Source organism: Ostrea edulis, chromosome 6, assembly GCF_947568905.1.
Source record: "Ostrea edulis chromosome 6, xbOstEdul1.1, whole genome shotgun sequence".
Taxonomy (NCBI): domain Eukaryota; kingdom Metazoa; phylum Mollusca; class Bivalvia; order Ostreida; family Ostreidae; genus Ostrea; species Ostrea edulis.
Genome location: NC_079169.1, coordinates 51,845,506 through 51,865,733, shown reverse-complemented (window position 1 = coordinate 51,865,733; position 20,228 = coordinate 51,845,506). Strand labels below are relative to the sequence as shown.

Here is a 20,228-nt window from a genome sequence, read left to right as displayed (position 1 = left end):
AAAATATCTTAGGCACTTACTTACTACAACACCACATCTGAAATAAAAACAAATGTATTACCATGCCAACATAAAGATTAAATCTAATCTCTATATTAAATACTACCTCTTGACAGCGACTATCTCAACCCTATTCTAGGATGGCCATTTTCAGCCAGCGAGAGATGCCTACTTTCATCCAATCAGAAATCAGCTGGCATTCTTGGCAGCCAATCAGATCTCTCCCCGTCTGACATAAAAGGCGCCCTTACCTATATTCTCCTTATTTTCATCATCTATCAACTGGCATTTGGAGATGTCGTCATTGTCCACTGTTTAATAAAAACAGATTCAAGTTATACCACTTGTCTCTCCCCCCACGCACACGTTCAAGCTTAAATCCCCACCCAAGTCACAATCTACACTTACACGAGGTTTCCATCACTTCTTTTCCCTTCTCGTTTTCTTCTTCCTCACATTCCTTCATATATTCTGGAAAAAAAATATTCAACAGTTATTGTACACTGAAGAAAATACAAGCATTATAGCATAATACCATTACCCCGATGGTGGGCTGGTTGAAAATGTGGAAAATCAACTGTTTACAAAAGCATAAAGTCAAGACTAAATGCAACTTTGCACACAAACAGATATTAAAAAAAATCTAATCAAACTGCATCTGTTTATTGTAGTAATGAAAGAGATGGGCCTGATTGAAGTGATGTCTACTTACTCTGAATCTTGGTTCTATACCAGGGCACAACAACCACTTTCACCATGATCGCAACAAGGAGAGCAGATCCGAATGTGATGATAAACACACCATACAGCGGTATCTTGTCAAAGTGAAGCACTGAAAACACCAAAATACAATGTAAATAAGCCAATCATCATACAAAGGCCATCACTACTCCCATCAAATCAATACTTCATGCTGCAGCTCTAGAAAAAAACAGGCTTATTTTCTCTCTATAACACGGAGATGTAGATTTGCACCATGCTTACATTGGCTTAAAATACAATTCTAATTTGTTTTCCATTCTCTCCCATTATTCATGTGAATTCAATAAATTTCTAGCTGCAGCCACTGTAACTTGATTTGGATGCCAAACATGACAAAAGAAAACTGTTGATGCTGAGATAAGTAGATTTTTGCTTCAGGAGAAAAAAGACCTTTATATGGTAGTAAAGATGATGCCTTTGTGAATTGAGCTATTAAATTACCTCTTCTTTACTCTCCTATTGTAATCACAATCCATAATTTTTCACCTTAAGGACAGATATTTGTGGTATGGATTATTCAGATCAACAAAGACAAATATTTCAATAAAAGTTTCCACGAAAGACGTATCCTTCAGAGATTTACTGTTAGCCTTACATTTGGATCCCTTGTAGAAGACAGAGAACAAGTTGATGGCAGCAGTCAGGGCGTAGAACATGGGGAGAAGTCTCAGGCCCGGCTCCAGTGGCTTCTCTTTGTTTAGCACCAGAAACTTGATGGCCAGGAAAACCAGCACACTGATGGTACCAGACAGAAGCGGGGAAATGAACCAAGAACCAACTAATGGAGAAAACAATCAAAAACATTACAGACGGCTGCCAGAAGATGATGATTGTCAATTTCCTTTTCTTGAATGTGTACTTAAATTAAAAAATATTCAATGTTTTGCAGAATTGCAGGCAATTGGATTTTTGGAACTTGTTATCATCAATGACCACGCCAGTGTTGTTCTATAAATAACTCATCATGCCCTGTAAACTTTTGAAGACTGTTTTACCTATATACTGTAAAATCATTGATAAACATCAATTTCAATTCCATAACAATTTCTCCATGCAAGAGCTGCTTAAATTTGTGGATCAATTAATCCAGAAGTGATATATTTAACCACTGCTAAACAAGTAATCAATTCATAGTAGTTGTAAACCCCAAGGTTACTCAAGCCCCATCACAACAAAACTTCATTTCTTAGCTGACCTTTTCTTTGAAATACTTACCAATGAAAGCCATCTTGATCCAGTCTATACCCTTCTGTCCGTGGGCGACCAGAGCGAACCCCACGGTGGCCCCTACTATGCTGTGGGTGGTAGACACGGGGAGTTTCAAGATCGTAGCCACAAACAACCACACACATGAACCTGCAAACCAATTTCATAATCTTAACTTTCAATTGTTTTACAGTAAGACAAGCTTACAACAAACACTTATAACAAATCCATGCTTATTGTGAATGATATTTATTCCCCTATGAGAGCAAATAGCAAAAGATATATTGGATATAATGAAGTTAAGTTATAATGAATTGTTTTTTGCTGACCCTGGAGATACATTTTATAGCTAGCGTTAAACATTGTGCGAGGCTGCTTGGTTTTATCTTCTTGTTACATAACAGTAAAACAGATAAGAAGATAACTGGTTTCTATCAACATTCCTAGAATACTGTGTCACTGGGTAACAAAATTATAGAATAAGCACTTTAATACTGAAGACAGAAGATCTCGTATACACCTAAAAATCACTACTTTATTCAATTTCCCCTCACAAAAATTGTCAAAAATTTCCCAAACTGCTGGTGTCAAAATATCCCAAGGAGATTAAGTGGTTAATGCTTTATTTCAACTTTATAAAATTAAAGAATTCTTCAAGAAATATTTTAAGAATGAAATACTATTGCATTAATAGCATTTTGATACAGAGAATATTGGACATCAACAATGTTTTAATCAATTAATCAAGCATTTTCAGAACCCTGTATAATATTGATTTCATGGCATATGCCGTGTTGCTGCTGCACAATTCGAAGTACATGTATTTAGTGCAAAAGTCACACAACGTATTTATAAATAAATAAATTTTATATTCATGAAATAATTCAGCATTGCTAAATTCCCAATATATCCCAAAATGTCAATGATTTTTCCAAAATCAATAGAGCAGCTTTAAAAATCAAAATTGGGTGCGAAAAACACTGTAGTCAATAAATACACGAGCTCCGATACGGTAAACATCTGTGCTTACTGACATAAATAACCTCCTTGTTGTTTTCTAGGCGAGTGACAAATTACACAATAGAGGGTTAATAATGACCAATATAAAATCAATGAAATAATGAAGAAGGTGGATTGCAGTACACAGATTAGATCAACTGAAGACAATGCAACAATGCACTCCAGATGTGGAGAAATCTCTCAAGACTTGGCAAATCCCCCTCTCTCTCCTACGCACATAAAGTATGCCAGCTTGCAGATCTCCCCCCTAACTGAGTGACATCTACAAACCTCATCTGTTTACATACAACCTCACACTCCAACTTTTCATAACAGCAGGTAGTTTACGAGTTTTTCATCTCAGATGAACTTTAGCCAAAAATCCTTGCAATAAAATTTTGCTGTGTTTTTGGAGGAAGCCACTTTTCCCTGCAACACGTTAGATCTGTTGATCATTTATTTTTGCGTTACCTGTAAGAGCTGCCACATTTCCGACCATCAGTGTACTCTCTGTGCCATTATAAAGATCCACATCTATGATGCCTTTGCGTATGGTGTCTGATACACGATAACCTGTTAGAAAGACACCATCAGCATTTTTTTTAATGATGCTAATGATAACTGTCAGGAGACTGTCTTTTTTCCATACATTGTGGAGAACTTTTCATTTTTCGTTCAGATCATGAAGAAAACTTGGCAATCAAATCTTTTTCAAGTGCATTTTATCTTGAAATGAAATTTCAAATGCTCGAAATAATTGATGGCCCAGTGGTCTGGGGCCGGTAAATTATGGATTTGGGATAGTGCTTGGTAAAGAGCATGTACCCTTGGGGCTAGTTATTTAAATACTAATACTTGTCAAAATTACTAAATGATTGGGCTAGTAAATATTAGATAGTGTGTGCGTCTAGCCCTGTTATGAGTGATTTGGTTTTGAATAATTTGAAACACGACTAGAAAATTCTGATATTCACCTATAAGAATTGACCCGAGAATTTCAAAGATACTGCCTAGAATGCAGGCCTGTCGTAGCGTGAGAACTTTCGCCCCCACAGAGGTTCCAAAAGAATTGGCCACATCATTGGCTCCAATGGCAAATGACAAAACAAAGGCTATGATGAAGCCCACTATCACCATCCACAGGAATTCATCTGGTATGTCCACCATTTTATCCTGAAAGTAAATAAAGGGGGGAAAAATAGTCTCGCTGTGACCTTAACCTTTAAGATATATGTTTTCTGATCACCACCATCCACTTATCAAATCTTGGTAGGTTGTAACCCCCCCCCCCCCCCTCCTCAAGTATCATCTCACAGGGCTTTTAGTAAGACTCGCCTGGCAGTGAACTCATTGACCCTAATTCAATTAAGTTTCTTTCCCTTGGAGCTCTGGTTATATCAGATTTCATTTTCACCACATTAACTGAACTTATTGAAATCTCTGGAACAATGCATAGATCTACCGTTTAGTGTCGCATTTTGGGAACATTACTTTAAACGTTTTTGAAAAAGAACAAATCACCATTACCATAAAAAGAACAAATCACCATTACCATAACAAGTTAATAATAGAACTAATCTAGACTAAGTTCACAGTAACAAAATTTGTCATTCCCCCCCAGAAAAAATTCCCCTTCAAATCTTTCATTTTCCTTAACACTGACAAAAATAAAAAGAAGTAGAGACAATATACGAATCCTTTACTTTGCTTCAGATGCAAGATTTTTGTAAAATGCAATTCCTGTAAATCCACGTGTAATAAAAATGCTTAATTTTTTTTACCAGAAAACTTTGACCCCCCTCCCTCCCCCAAACCTACTAGCATGTGTACATTTCATTTTTTCAAATCACATGTACCTATCCAAGTCCCTTGCCCAATAAATCTAGCATGTAGTTATCTTTCAAATCAGTAATACCTTAAAACAACTCATCTTTGAATTTGGCCATTATTTAAAATCCATGAAATCTTCCTAACTGATTTCTTATTCTCATTGAAAATCTTAAGATTTATTTACCGTTACAAAAGAAATCTGTAAATCCTTTCAGCAAAATTCAGGTTCTACAAATAGCGCTGTTGTTTCAGCAAATACGGGATTGACCGATAGTTTTCTTGGCTACTGATTAAACCTGCAATGAAAACATGAAAATGTTTGATAAGATTTATTCTTGCTCAATTCATGTTCTGCTATCATCTTCTGTAGTCAGTTTCTTTTTCTTAATATGTCAACATGTTACTGCTACAAATTTTGACTTTCATATATTCTTATTATAAGGGTCCCAAACTGGTTTCAATAAAATCTAAATCTATTCTGTAAATGAAAAATAATTTCACATAGCAAGTCAGTCTGCTTGGAATATGTCATTTTATTAACCAGGAGAGTCATGCACTGTCACATTGCTTCATTGACAGCTTTTATATAACCTTTGGATCTTACCCCCAAAAATTTTTCCACTATCATAGTAATACAAATAATTTTTAAAGAAAAGATTTTTTATCATCAGGTGACAATATACAATCTTACAATGTAACGTTAGTTAATGGAATTCTTTAACAGATTAAACTCATGACAGAGGATAAGTTTAACAAGATTTGTACTCGACAGCCTGGTCAGATGATATTTAAACAAGAATGAAGGAATGGCTGATGCTAAAAGTGAATGGTACTGTACGCAAGTCAATTCTAACAAAATCCAAAGCACTGATGAAATTTATTCATAGTTTGTCTGAAGAGGGTTATAATGATGAAATTTATTGAGAGATTTTTTCAAGAGGGTTATACATATTTCATCAGCTGACCTAAATTATTTGTGGTGCACACATAGCTAGTATATAGTCTATATAGACTGGGAATAAACACGTTTGGCATTACACTGCACTGGTTATAACTGGTTTTATCAAGTTTCTATAATTAAGACAATGTCTCACAAATATCATTCTTCTAGCAATTTTACAAATTCATCATTTTCTACACAACAAATACAATGATAATACACTTATACAGTTAGAAAATTTAAATATATCAAAACTCCCTCAAATTTTCTAGTCTTTTTAAAAGCAATTTTAATTTCTCATTTCAAATAGAATTAAAACAATGTCAAATTTAGTGCTAATTAGTTTATAGTAACTTAAATAATTGTTTAGTTTACATTTCAATTTTCACCCATAATATTTTAATTCCTCTCTCTTCTGATTATGAAATAAGACATTTTTTTTTTAATCCATAATACATTTGCTCAATCATTTCGGCTGTATGGACTCATATAAATATTATTCTAAATTCGCCCACGACTACAAAAAAAAAAAAAAACCTTACGAAAGTTGAATAGAATTAATCAATGTACTTACATTCAATCTCTGCTGTTTTAACGTGTTTAAATCGATTTTAATATTGCGCCAACAACATGCGCGCTCATTCGCACGCGCCAGATCGCAACAACCAATGAGACCTTGTGTTATCCATGGTTTCACTCATGATCAGCGAACACTGCACTGATTTATACAATATCATGTTAAAACCACCACTTATTTCAAACTTATTTTACTTTTAACAATAAATGTTTCGATTTATTGTTGTATTCATGTTTGCCAATAATTACGAAAAGGGCTTGTCAAATCAATTTCTCTCAATCGAGTTGAGTTGCGCCTTTAAAGGAAGGATATTGAATTAATTTCATGTTTTGTTCGAAAACAACAAAACTTATAGAACTAGGGGGACTTTCGAACATCCAATACAGCTAACTATCTTTAAGAATGTGAAGAAAACTATCATAATTATTCATATGTTAACTTAAAATTAAAAAAGACTTAAAACATGACACACGACATGCAGACGAAATATGACCGTCCTTTAAGGCCTAGTACACGTGGTCTTACTACAAACTCTACTCGGGCTTACGATTGGGGTCAAATTCAAAGATAAGAGATCTTACCTTGTGAATGAACTAAAGTTAATATTTACTATCATAACTTGAAAAATCATCTTACCTTGATACAACAAATATTGACAATATTCCACCTCTACAGATATTCTCTTATCGTTCAGCCAAGTATCGTGCTACCGGCTTTCTGCTCTAACGCATGCGCATATATGTTAATAAGGCTATTATGAATGAGAATGTGTTTCCAATAAACAAACGATATATGCCGGATTATAAAATATACATGGACGAAAAACAAGTATGAGCTTAGGATTACATGTCTAGATCTCCTTTTTTTTTTAAGGAAGGTGGACACCCGTCGAAAAATCTGTGTGTCCCCTTGTAAAATTAAGTCCATTACGTCTCTCTCTCTCTCTCTCTCTCTCTCTCTCTCTCTCTCTCTGAGATTTTCAATTTACATTTCATAAAATATTTTGGCATTTGTATCCTTTTATTGAGTTTGGGTGAGGCATAAAATCGGGGAGGAGGCTGGTCTTACTTTTCCCCCATTAGTTATTAATTTACACATTGTCCCCCACCCCACACTTTTAATTAGATTATCATTTAAAATTATACTTTTGAAATATGCACGAGGGCATGGACTGTCATGCTTTACGCCTGCATACTTTCATGAAAAACTTATCTTGCTGTATGCTGGCGTGAAGCGTTGCTGATTTATTACAGTATGTATTTTCAAAAATGAAATTTATTTCTTCTATTTACATTTCATTTTTATTCCTGACAGAGAATTTCCAGCCGTTAAAAGGTTGAACTATATTTATCAAGTTTCATACTTATTAAATTTGGACCACTAGGCCTATATGCTTTACAAAAACTTGAGAAATCAAAGAATATGTTTTGGGGGGATGTAATTAAATCCCGGAAACGATTTTTTTTTTTACCCATTTCTTTTCTTTCTTCCCCCCCCCCCCTTTTCTGAACGTATGGTAAACAATGTTTTGTGGTACAATGAAAACATAAAGGTAAATAGAATTTTTTAAAATATCTGACAGAATGGTGTGAAAATAATATAATAATATCATATTTATATAGCACCCTTTTCATACACAATGTATGTTCAAATGTGATATATACACGTAATACAGTTAAACTCAGTGGATTCAATACTGTATCAATCATAAAATTTAAGTCATAAATTTTGTTTTTGTTTTAAAAAACCCGACAATGATTCATTGCAAAAGAAAAGGAATGTACAGAGCATGTTTTGTATGACTGTGAAAATGTTTCAGAAATATGCAGTTCTGGTTTAGGGATGCTTTTTCAGTAAATAATGTTGCTATTTAAAAAAAATTCTAAAGTTGGGTGGTTCAGAAAAAGAAATGATAAATTTGATCAATTATCATTTAAAGTATTTTTTATGTTGATGTTTTTAAGAAGAAATAATACCAAATTTCAAAGGACAGAGCTTCTATACACATTGTGCCTGCTGCTTAATCCTATCTATGTATGTATCTTATATAAACCTACTTAAAACCAGAGTATTTCAGTCCTTTCTATCCCCCTATTCCTCTTTTTCTATCTTTGAATGGGTGCCTATTGGAGTAGATGTGTGAGTAAATGGTAGATAAAATACCCTGTACCCCCTAGTCAGATGGGTTTGTAAGGGCATGTCAAAACCCTGACAGTTATTATATGTAAATAAATGTTTTGTAAAATAAATTCTTTAAAAAAAAAGAAATGACTGTTTTCAATTTTTCAATTAATATAGATATCGAAGGGGAAAAACCCCAATGGAAATGTGAATATAACCCTATAAACAGGGGTAACACCTAATGCCTGAAGGATACGTTAATGATAGAACGTTTAACAGAAGATCAATTTGAATTAAACTGAATCTACACTGTCATTTGACATACTTTCTTGCTTATCTACTGAAGAAAATTCAAAATATTTTTCCTATATTCCTACGAAAATTTCAACCCTCATCCCCATCGTGGGCTCGTTTTCAGTGCATGGGTTTTCATTTTTGAATCTCTGCTATTATGCCTCTGTGCCATTTGCCTAAATTTTGTAAATCTAAATCCTGTGGTTCAAGACAAGAGAAAAAATTATTGAACCAAATCTTATTTATTTTCCATATTTTCTAATTACAATGTATCTCCTCTTGAAAAAAAAAGGACATGACCCTTTATCTAAGTAAACTTAGCACCACTTTACCTAAGGATGCATTGCGCCGAGTTTGGTTGAAATTGATCTAGCGGTTTTTATAAGGTAATTTTTAATACGTAAATCTCATTATCTCTCCCTTGAAGAATGTGTGTGTCAGTAGTTCACCATTTGAAGAGGGTGTGATCCTTCATATGTACAATGTTCAATACTCTTCACCCAGGGATACGTTAATTTAATTTAAACAATATTTTATTATGTATGAAACATAAATGGATTAGGCAGCAGGCTTGCAGCCTATATAAGCCTTCTCAGGGATACGTTGTGCAAAGTTTGGTAGAAATTTAAGAAGAAAATTCTTAAGGAGGAAGAACGCACCCGGAAAATCTTATATACATATATGGAAAGTGAATTATACCTAAAATGATATTTTGAAATTGAAGAGTTTCAATTCACCTTATTTAGTTAAAAGAAAATTCAGTTCTAGTCGAAAGTAATCGGGGGTGGGGGTGGGGGAATGAGGCTTAAAATCCCTGCTAGACTCGAACGCACGAAGTACACGTCACCGATAGACACGTAAAGCTAGACACCTACCCAGCTAGAAAAAAGGAAAATGCATGTATTGCTGATAGTTATATTTTCATGCAAGTTTCAAAAGAAAGTCGGCCATTATGACGATGTATTACGTTATTCATCCTTAAAATGGAATATCCAATTTTCATAATCATTAACAAAGAGTGTGTTCCTTCATTTGAACGAACATTAATTTCTTTCCTCCAAAGATATTTTTATGCCACGTAAAATTAAACAAATCCCCTCTGGAAAGAGCGGTCATTCATTTTAGAATAAATATGAATCCCTTCAACCAAGGATGATTTGTGCCTAGTCTAGTTAAGATTGGTCCTGTAGTTTCTGAAAAGTTAATTACTAGTATTTGAAAAGTTAACTCTGACAAAGAACAAATTTTAATCAGAAAAAGCTCACTTGAACCTTCAGACTCAGGTGAGCTAAATCAGGTTTATGAATTGTACTGTACACATGTAATCTCTCTCCTCCCCCCCCCCCCTCTCTCTCTCTCTCACACACACACACACACACAGAGAGAGAGAGAGAGAGAGAGAGAGAGAGAGAGAGAGAGAGAAAAAGAGAGAAAGAGAGAGAGATTACAATTAACAAGAATTAAAATACGAATGTGTTTACGAATAATTGTTGTGTAGTTATGAAATATAAGGAAATTACTTTTAACATTGATCACAGTGCAGTTAAAAAATAAATTTCAGTTTAGAAACTACATGAGTGTATGAACTGCGACGATTTACGTATTAGCAATCGCTTCATAAAAAAAAGTACGCCGTCGTGAAGCGTCCCAGTTCATACCATAATGTATTTTCAAAAGTCAAATTTATTTTTCATATTTACATTCTACTTTCATATCTGTCGACATTCCGTAAACTAGACGTACTATAAATCAAGATTCATACGCGCATGGCTCACAACCGCAGCGCATTCATGAGGAAATGGCTATCATTACAATTTGTAATGAAATATTGGAAATGTCAATATATTGAAATCATCTTTCCTTTTAATATCATCCCTCTATTAAGAATGATTAAGAATTCAATGGAGATTTTCGTATGGTAATGGGCTTAAGATGACATGTGGAGGTCAGGAGGTCAGACTTCAACCGTCACCCCCGGGCAAAATGCATTTAGAATGTGGAGCATAGAGAGTAAAGACAGGCCTACAGTTAGAACATGCAATCTAAATCAGGGCATTCATGTGAAAGACGAACGCGGAATTCAGAAATAAATCTAGCGCTTTTAATTGCATATTTCAATTTCTAATGAAAGCTATATACGGACGCCAAACATTAAATAACCAACCAAATAAAGATGTATATATATACATATTAGATTCTTCCATTTAAATGCTTTAATCAATCTTTATAATTAATGTGGGTAATTATCAGGACTCATCTTGAGACAAATATAGCTCTGTCAATGTGTGCATTTTAAAAGAATATCAGCAATCTTGTAACGAGGGGCTAACAAACTAAAAAAAAAAAAACTAAACTAAACAAACAAACAAAAAGAAATGGAGAGAGAAAAAAACCCCAACAATATTAATTTCAAGTATTTGTCTCAATGTATGTATATATTCACATGAATTAAGTGCCCTTTAAATTCATTTATTGACGAGAAGCCCGATATATATTATACAATTTTTTTTTCTATATCCAACATGTTATTGCGGCAACAATTATATTTAGGGCAATTTGTTTACATGTTTCTCGACATCAGGTATTTTTCATTTACATTACCGTTTTTGTCTATACACATTAGAAGAAGTATATTGCCATGAATGTCCAAAGATAAGTATTTAACAAAAGAAAAACTATCACCTATGACGAATTCATGATGTTAAATACTACGACAAATAAATTAAAACTATTGAAGTATCTTGATATTAATCATCATTTGATTGCATTTTTTTTTTAAATTGATTCTAAATACTGATAATTTTTTTCAATGTTCTCATTTTATATCTATCTAAACAATAATACCAATTATAGAATTAAACACACGAGTTGAAAATAAATGAAAATGGAAAGAACGAATAAGATAAATCGATATGTAAATTGATTAAATTTACTGACTCAACTAATGTATGCAAAATCAACGCAATTTTGCATTCAAAGAATAATCATTAAATCAATTAAGTTATAAAACCTCGTTAAACCAAAACATGAGTGGAATGATTTCGGTACTATTCGCGCTATACGATATAGGAATTTAAAGAGCCTACCTTCACGTGGTGTGACAGATGGCGATAGAACGCATGTGCGACAGCAATCCTATGCGCCAAGCGTTTTTATGAATGGGAAAATGCATACCATGAGTGTACCACGAGTGGAGACGATGCTTAATTAGCATAAATCTATTGTTATGAGGTAAATACATAGTGTAAATGAACTTGCACATAAAGTCCCACCATTAATCCAGGTATCTTGATACAAGCACATTATTAAAACAAAGGCGCTTTAAAATACCTTTCAAAAACATATGCAAGTATATTGAAAATCACACCCCCCAGCAATCCAAATAAGGTAATGGATGCTATCATAGTTATAAGAGTGCAAGAACACACCGAAGAAATTCACGTGTATCTTAAAATAATTCCCAGTCAATACTAGTAATTGTCATACCAATATTAGTAGTACATTATATCAATTAGTAGTCTAGTAATTATTAGTAATATTGTAATGTTAGTAACTAAAGCAGTACAATTCCTGTTTTCAGTTGACGAACCACTACACATTTGTTTTCCCGCCTTTTTCTACACTCAGTGTTGAAGAAGACATGGCATAAGAGAATTTTGTTACAACCAAAATATTTTATTCTAGGAGCTTACATAAAAACAAACCAAAGTCCACTACCAGGGAATTTGACCCACTTTCCAATGAAATATAGCAAAATTATTTGGTCGAGAAAAAAAATTGGACTGGTAATGTTTCTATTTCTATTTGAATTAGTTCAGAATAAAATTAGAGCATTTGATAAACAAGAAAACTGTCCCTGACAAGTATAGATAAGATAACCTTTGTTTAATATTCTCCCTCGTTCGACTAACACCAAGCATTATGTTTGCTTAATTTAGGTCATTTAAGGTATTCATTGTAGATAACCTTTTTTAAAAAAAAATATTTAAATCAAAATAAATGTTTAGTTTTAGATAATGATGAAAGTGAAGTTGATTAGAAGCTGAACTCTTTGCACTTGAGATTTTTAAAAGAGTTATCCGGGCACGGGTGGCGCCATTGATTTTCAAGTTCATGGGTCAGTGTAATTTCTTTAAAATAATTTTGTATCAGACTGTACTTCGTAATATAGAAATACTTTGAATAGTAAATCTTAAAATAATTCAAAGATTATTTTAGATCCTATATGCGTTTAGAAATAGGCTTTTCATATACTTTTAAATTACATACTGGAAAACCAGTGTTTGATCTTTGTCATTTCTACCCATCTTAACTTGATTGATATTCTTTCTTCTTTCTGGTAACAAGTACATACCCATGAAGACATAATGGAATATGCCTATCATAATTCATGCCTCACCCTTCTTAAACAAAGAACTCTCATAAAAGATGCAGGGGGCTTCAATATTACTGTTCTGGGAAAAGGAATATAATTTCCTCATAATTCACACTAAAATCGATTTCAATGATTGCTGCTAGTATCCTGCATTGCGTATTTCACAATATTTCTATATACGATAAATCGCCATGGATTAATCTTAAGACTCGATTTTTGATCGAGTGAAATTTACAGTTTTTGGTTATAGAATAAATAAGTAGATTTTTTTTTATTACACAGGGTAAACTTTATTTACATAAACTACGACTCCCAAAATTGTGTTTGTAAGCACTGAGCGCGCATTAAATTGCATCGAACGCTTGTAAACCAAGTGCGAAGGTGAAAACACCGTGACTTTCTAAAGCGCATGTCTATAGCATACACAGCATTTTTGACAGAGATTATTGCTATATTAATTTTGGAAGCAAGCACAAAGAAGCAAGAACCGAAAGCTCTTTTTTTCCAAAACTGTCAACTTTGGTGCTATGTTGATAGCTGAGTCACGTGACATGTAAAATGAAAAGTGTAGATGTATCAAATACACCTTTGCGTCAGTTTTTAAAATTTAAGTTTGTTGCTATGTTTTACACACATCAAATACTACCACATTACTAATTAATATCTAAGTAACCCCCCCACCCCCAATTCGGGTAAAAGTGTAAAAGAGCTAAAACTTTCCCTCCGAAAAATGTACAGATTAACAATCATGTTGGACTTTGACTTTATGGCCGAAGATAGAAATGTATGTTCATGACCAAGATTTATCATAAACGGTCGATAGTTCACCAGAAAACCATTCGTAGGTACATATGTAGGTGGGAAGCTTCAAAGTGCTATAGAAACATTGTAACAGATAAAGAGACGGCGCAAAAAAAATCGATCCAAATTGTATTGTACGAGGTGACGAGGGCTCGGCAAAGCGCTCCATCCAGGTTTTCCTCGCAACATGACAGATATTTCCAAAGGGGCTATAATTTCCACAGATTTTTTCCTTGATTTTAGATGCCACAAGATCCCAAATCTTGTAACTGAAAATGGATACCAAACACATTCAAAATTATTTTTCATCCATTGCCCTTGACGCTTAACATATGACCCTGGAAACTTAATGTAACCCAGATCTTTATGCATGGTATACAATTCCCGAGAGTTTGATATATCTTGTACATAAAGAATCTGGGAATTTCTTTCCATGACCTTGTAATTAACCTTGAAAGTCAATAGGAACCAAAATCTTTATGAAAGATACCATTCCTAATTTGTTGAAACCAAGTAGGCCTAGAAATCTTGTATGTACAGATTCTTAACTACATGTACATTGTATATGGCATTAAAAACCAATCGGAACCAACATTTTTATACATGATACACGAATCGGGTCTTGCCACGGTCCAAAAGTTTGAACCAAAGAACGCGCTAATGTACATGTACGAGAGAAAAGATATTTGAAAGAACAGACGAGTTACTCTACAGCCCAGCCCAGGACTCTCTGTTGCGTTAGACGGTCAGCTGTCATTGATTACGAGTGCGAGCACCCTGTCTAATCTTGAAATTTCCTAGCGGCAGCGTTTGGAATCAAGGGCATGCTATCCAGTCTATCTGTTCCGTGGGGAGGTTCTTCACGCGTTGCACAATCTGGCACCGTAACGTCACACTCCGCTAGTTATCCGACATCGTCGGAAACCCACGGTTGATTACGTTTCGTTCAGGAACGAAGCGTAATCAACCGTGGGTTTCCGACGATGGTTATCCGATGGACTATCGACATTGTGCCGCAGAAAACAATAAACACGTTATGTAATAGTAATATAAAAGTTAATTATCATTTTCAACATAGATATGGTCCCGTGGGGATCCGGGTTAGAATAGGTCCTCAGTACCCCTTGCTTGTCGTAAGAGTCGACTCAATGGGGCGGTCCTTCGGATGAGACCGCAAAAACCGAGGTACCGTGTCACAGCAGGTGTGGCACGATAAAGATCCCTCCCTGCTCAAAGGCCGTAAGCGCCGAGCATAGGCCTAAATTTTGCAACCCTTCACCGGCAATGGTGACGTCTCCATATTCATGAGTGAAAGATTCTCGAGAGGGACGTTAAACAATATTCAATCAATCAATCAACATACTTATAAAATGTAAGTTTTCAATAATAAACATACCCTAATGATTTACACTGCATGTTAAAGTCCGTGTACAATAACAATTAATATTATCAGTGTGAATCGATATCATCCGCCTGTGTTCTAAATCAAACACAATCAACCCGGACTCAGATAAGTGATTTCAAACCATATACTGTTGTATACTATTATCATTCTAGACCAACTGTTTCTGAATTAATTCGGTCTGTGATTTGGGGGGATAAATCCACCGCTTTGAGGGAACACCTAAGTATGATGCCTCGAATCAGACGTAAAATGAATAATTATATCAGTCAACAAATAGGTCATTAGGGCATGACGAAAACACACAATAATCCAATCAACTAATAGGTAAATTAAAGCATGAAGACAAAAAAAAAAATCAATCAGTACATAGGTAAATTATAGCATGAAGTCAAATCCCTATCAATAAAATGGGTAGATTAAAGCATTAAGAAGAAAAATAACAATCAATGAAATTGATAAATTGAAGCATGAAGAAGAAAAATCGCAAATCAATTAGTAATTCAATAGGTAACTATAACGTTAAAAAAAATCAAATTACAATCACATTCCATCTATTTCATGCATTCGTCTTTAATATGGTTATATACATGTATATTATGCGTATAGTATATCAAGACAATTTCCTAATTAGTCATTTCTTACATAATACAGTCTGAACATTTTGAATAAGTCTCTGGGTGATGTAAGTCATAACCATTTAATTACATGCTATAATTTAAGCTCCTTTGGAGTTTTAAAGTTTGTGCTAAACATAATTTTAAAAAAAAATGACGATTTCGTTTTTTCTAAAGAACCATATACCGGTACCTTCTCTAATTGCACGTAATTTGTCATTATGAAAGCTTTAATCAAATGCCGAATGTACCGATGTTTAATGTCAAAAACGAAACCCAAATGTCAAACGAATCAAACACGAATACATTAATTTTGCGCTATGCTAGCTACCTGTAAATTAAAAACCCAGAAGAAAGGAGTGTTCAAAACTTACAGTTATATGGCTTCGGACTTTTCTGGGCTTTCTTAAAGAGCGATGTACATTTATAGGCAGTGGGACGAGACTGAGAGCCAATGATATGTGGACTTTTGAGGGGCCTGTCGATACCCGGCGCGGAATGATTTACACGATTTCGTTCCAGATTGATAGGACGAGTTTGAATTTCAATTTCTACGTACACTTGTACTTAAGATTTCCATCGAAGAAAATATATTCGAAAACAAAAAATTACAAAATATTAATACAAACTTTAACCCCCCCCCCCTTTCTATATGTTTTTATAAAGTCACTTAAAAATTGGAATCATCATACAACTATTTGACACTATCATTAAAACATCCACGTCAGTAGATGGTGGGATGATTTATTCCAAATTAGGGTCCACAAAGGCACGTGATTTGAATGACAGAATACAATACAATATTGAGTTATCATGTCCATTAATATTATACAGTGGATATATTCAGGGGTCATATACTCAGAGGTTATATGTAGACTCAATGTGAGATGGACACGCCAAGTGTCTTGTGTTGTTAAATTATGATTCAGATGGTAGTGTAAGAGACGAACGATGCTTTCAGTTAACACAGTAATTCTATATATTCTATATAATCACAGAAAAAGCTCACTAAACATGTATTTAGATACCCATTTTGCCCCCTCGGGGTTGAACGCACGACCTGCGGAACCAAACCTCTTAGCAGCATGTGACCAGCGTGCATCTAGACAAGTCTTAAAACTTTGCGAGAGAGATTAATATAAGCCTTTTGGCTTGTTTCTCAATATTTTTATAATGCATAGTTTATAAACATGAATATCAACATATTTTTGCATAAAATAGTCTATAAAACTCGCTTTCGATGACGGTGGAATTCTCGCCAAGGTTTCTCACGCTAAACGGTCATTGAGAATGGAAATTTGACGTAAATTCAAGAGTACACAATTATATATATATATATATATATATATATATATATATATAGTTATGAGTTCAGTGCAATCTCCGTGCATTTAAAAAATGTCGAGAGCAAGTATTTAGACTTGCCTAGAAGGTTGAGCGGCAAGTGCGTTGGTGGCACGGCGCTGCTAAGAGATCTGGTTCCGCAGGTCACGAGTTCAACCCCCAGGTAGGAGCGGAAGTAGGTATCCAAAAATATTGTGAATTTTTAGAGACCTATAATATTTAATATGTACAAGTATACATGTATTAACTTAACAAATCTTCACAGTGTTAACTTCTGTTAATTATCTATGCACATTTATGAATATACATGCCCCATATTGCTACACAGCAATACATTGTACGAGGGCTGTTCGATATGTAATGTGTATTGTACCACAGCACGATAACGTTTTGCACGATTTCATGGATGAAGCTCTATTCAATACCTTTACAACGGTATAAACATGAGCCTTCATCTCAACATAGTTTTAAACTTATAGTCATTTCAGTAGAGCCAGTCGTTGACCACTGTTGTAAAAATGGTTGGGAATTAGAGCTTATATAAAAGTTCGCACAAAGCTCGGTCATTCGGTAATGCAGATTTTTACTGAATTGGGGGAAGTTTATGGGTCTGATAAGGTATCTTAATGAGACAGTTTGTAGATGGAGAAAGAAATTTCTGACTGGCACAGAGTCCGTCAAAGACGCAGCAAAATCTGGCCGACCTGTGACTGTAACAGGCAAGGCAAATGTCTCAAAAGTCAGGGAAATAATTGAAAGTGATGGCAGATACACGATTCGTGATATTGCCAAAGCTGTTGGCATATCGCTAGATCGCGGGTGCATTTCATTTTGAAGCGTATTTTGAATGTACAAAAGATTTCTGCCAGATGGATACCGCATATATTGACAGATGACCAAAAACGGGTACGAGTACTGTACAAACCGCTAAGCAATTGCTCAAAATGTTTCCCAAATTCAATCAAAGACAATTTGCAATCATTGTTACTGATGACGAAACATGGGTTCACTATTTCGAACCAGTAAGAAAAATTGGAAACAAAATATGGCTAACTAAACACGGTAGAAGGCCTGTAGTTGCCAAAAGAACCATAAGCACAAAGAAGGTTCTTTATTGCATATTCTTCTCATGTGATGGTATAGCCGTACAAATTCCGGTGCCAAAGGACAAAAGTGTTACAGGTCGGTATTACCGAGATGTTATACTAAAAAAGCTCAAGAAATATTATCATAAACGACGCCCTGTGTCAGGATTTAGGCATGTTCGTCTATTTCATGATAATGCTCCATCACATACATCGATCTGAACTTGTGAAGCAATTTTTAAAGTCGGAGAAGGTTTACCATCTTGCCACACCCACCATACTCTCCAGATCTAGCCCCATGCGACTTTTCCTTTTTCCAAAACTTTAAGTTCTTATCTGGTCGTCGTTACAAGTCCCGACAAGCCTTTGTCTCAGCCACCACAGTCAGTGCCTCAGAGGTCTACCTAAATCAGCGTACCGTGACGCATTTCAGAAATGGATTCAGAGATTGAAATTATGTATTTCAAACCGCGGAGAATACTTTGAAGGGATGTAATGTTCATTTCACTATTTGAGTCGAATGCCTTTGAGATACCGTACAATACACATTGCATATCGAACAGCCCTCGTAAGTTTCAATCGGATGGGTATCTGTGTTCTTTCTCTCTTGTATTATATTCGTGACTTTCTCTTGTTCTCCTCGAGGGATTGAAATAAAATATATCTTACTGTATAAAAGTCCATCTCTCTCTCTCTCTCGTATTCTCTTCGTGTTTCTGTTGTTCTCGGGGGGATTGAAATAAAATATACCTTACTTTATAAAAGTCCACGTTTCTCTCTCTCTCTCTCTCTCTCTCTCTCTCTCTCTCTCTCGTATTCTATTCGTGTTTCTGTGTTGTTCTCAGGGGATTGAAATAAAGTGTATCTTACCTTGTAATCGTCCACGTTTAAAGATGCATGTGTCACACTTACCAAGTAAAGGTGAAAGTTATAAAAACATTGTAAATTACGTATCAACCTTCAACTGTAAAATTAGAAATTCGCGTATATCACAGGTTTAAGTTGTAAATAATTTTATCCAAAAGGCACGTCTTACACAATCACATTAAAGATGAATTAGATAAATAGACACCATGTCCCAAGGAACCTATATGTATATATCATTTTTAATGCGTGCCAAATGTGCCTGCACTACGGAATAACATGAATTAAAGTCAATAAGCCTCCCTCGAGTTTCACTGTCATTTTTTGTGCATATCACACACACACACACACACACACACACAGAGAGAGAGAGAGAGAGAGAGAGAGAGAGAGAGAGAGAGAGAGAGATTCAATAGTTAAAAAATATGGGTATGGAAAATAGAATGTCTATAAAGATATATATCAATTGTCGATAGAGATAGAAGAGAATGTAGATACAGGTAAAAAGAACGAATTGCCTAGATGGAACTAAATCAGAGTGTAGATACTTATGTATAATGGACGAATTGTCTATAAAAATATATTAGAATTTAGCCTCTCACGAAAATATTCACTGATGTGAAGGAGAAACTTCAAACGTATTGTGCCTCAACATATGTGATAAGTGGTGTAAATCAACAGTGGATTCTACAAAATACCAAAGGCATTGTAGTTAATTTGAAATTACAAAACTTTTTCAAATCAGCAATACCAAAACATATGACTTTCCAATACTTTACACGACCATTCATCAAGATAAAGATTGAGCTTTTTGACATCATATAGATAGCTAATTCTTCAATAAAAATGGAACACGGAAATATTCTTATATTGTGATCAGTCATAAAAACATACATTGTTAAAGACCACTCTAATTTTACGCAAACGTACTCTGAAGTTGATATCAGAAAGATGCTGAAGTTTGTCATTGACAATATCTACGAAGTATTTGGTGATCAAGTCTTCCAACGG

The 20,228-nt window shown here is 34.6% G+C and overlaps 1 protein-coding gene across 11 annotated transcripts in view; it reads right to left on the bottom strand.

Annotated features, from left to right (window-relative positions):
- The window catches only part of LOC125683537 (sodium-dependent phosphate transporter 1-A-like), a 29,755-nt gene that overhangs the window by 4,399 nt on the left and 5,128 nt on the right, over nucleotides 1–20,228 (bottom strand). For 4 of the 11 annotated variants that reach the window (XM_056139882.1, XM_056139878.1, XM_048924798.2 and 1 more), the window contains exons 2-9: nucleotides 4,982–5,093; nucleotides 3,942–4,140; nucleotides 3,439–3,540; nucleotides 1,978–2,118; nucleotides 1,358–1,540; nucleotides 713–832; nucleotides 409–471; nucleotides 252–311 (exon numbers count right to left, since the gene is read on the bottom strand). In XM_056139882.1, the coding sequence (XP_055995857.1) occupies nucleotides 252–311; nucleotides 409–471; nucleotides 713–832; nucleotides 1,358–1,540; nucleotides 1,978–2,118; nucleotides 3,439–3,540; nucleotides 3,942–4,134 (862 nt within the window). In that variant the 5' untranslated portion in view covers nucleotides 4,135–4,140; nucleotides 4,982–5,093. Of the gene's footprint in view, nucleotides 1–251; nucleotides 312–408; nucleotides 472–712; nucleotides 833–1,357; nucleotides 1,541–1,977; nucleotides 2,119–3,438; nucleotides 3,541–3,941; nucleotides 4,141–4,981; nucleotides 5,094–6,311; nucleotides 6,434–6,950; nucleotides 7,060–11,815; nucleotides 11,859–16,298; nucleotides 16,336–20,228 lie in introns of those variants that run through there. The other 7 variants (XM_048924800.2, XM_056139881.1, XM_048924799.2 and 4 more) reach the window with 5 other exon arrangements.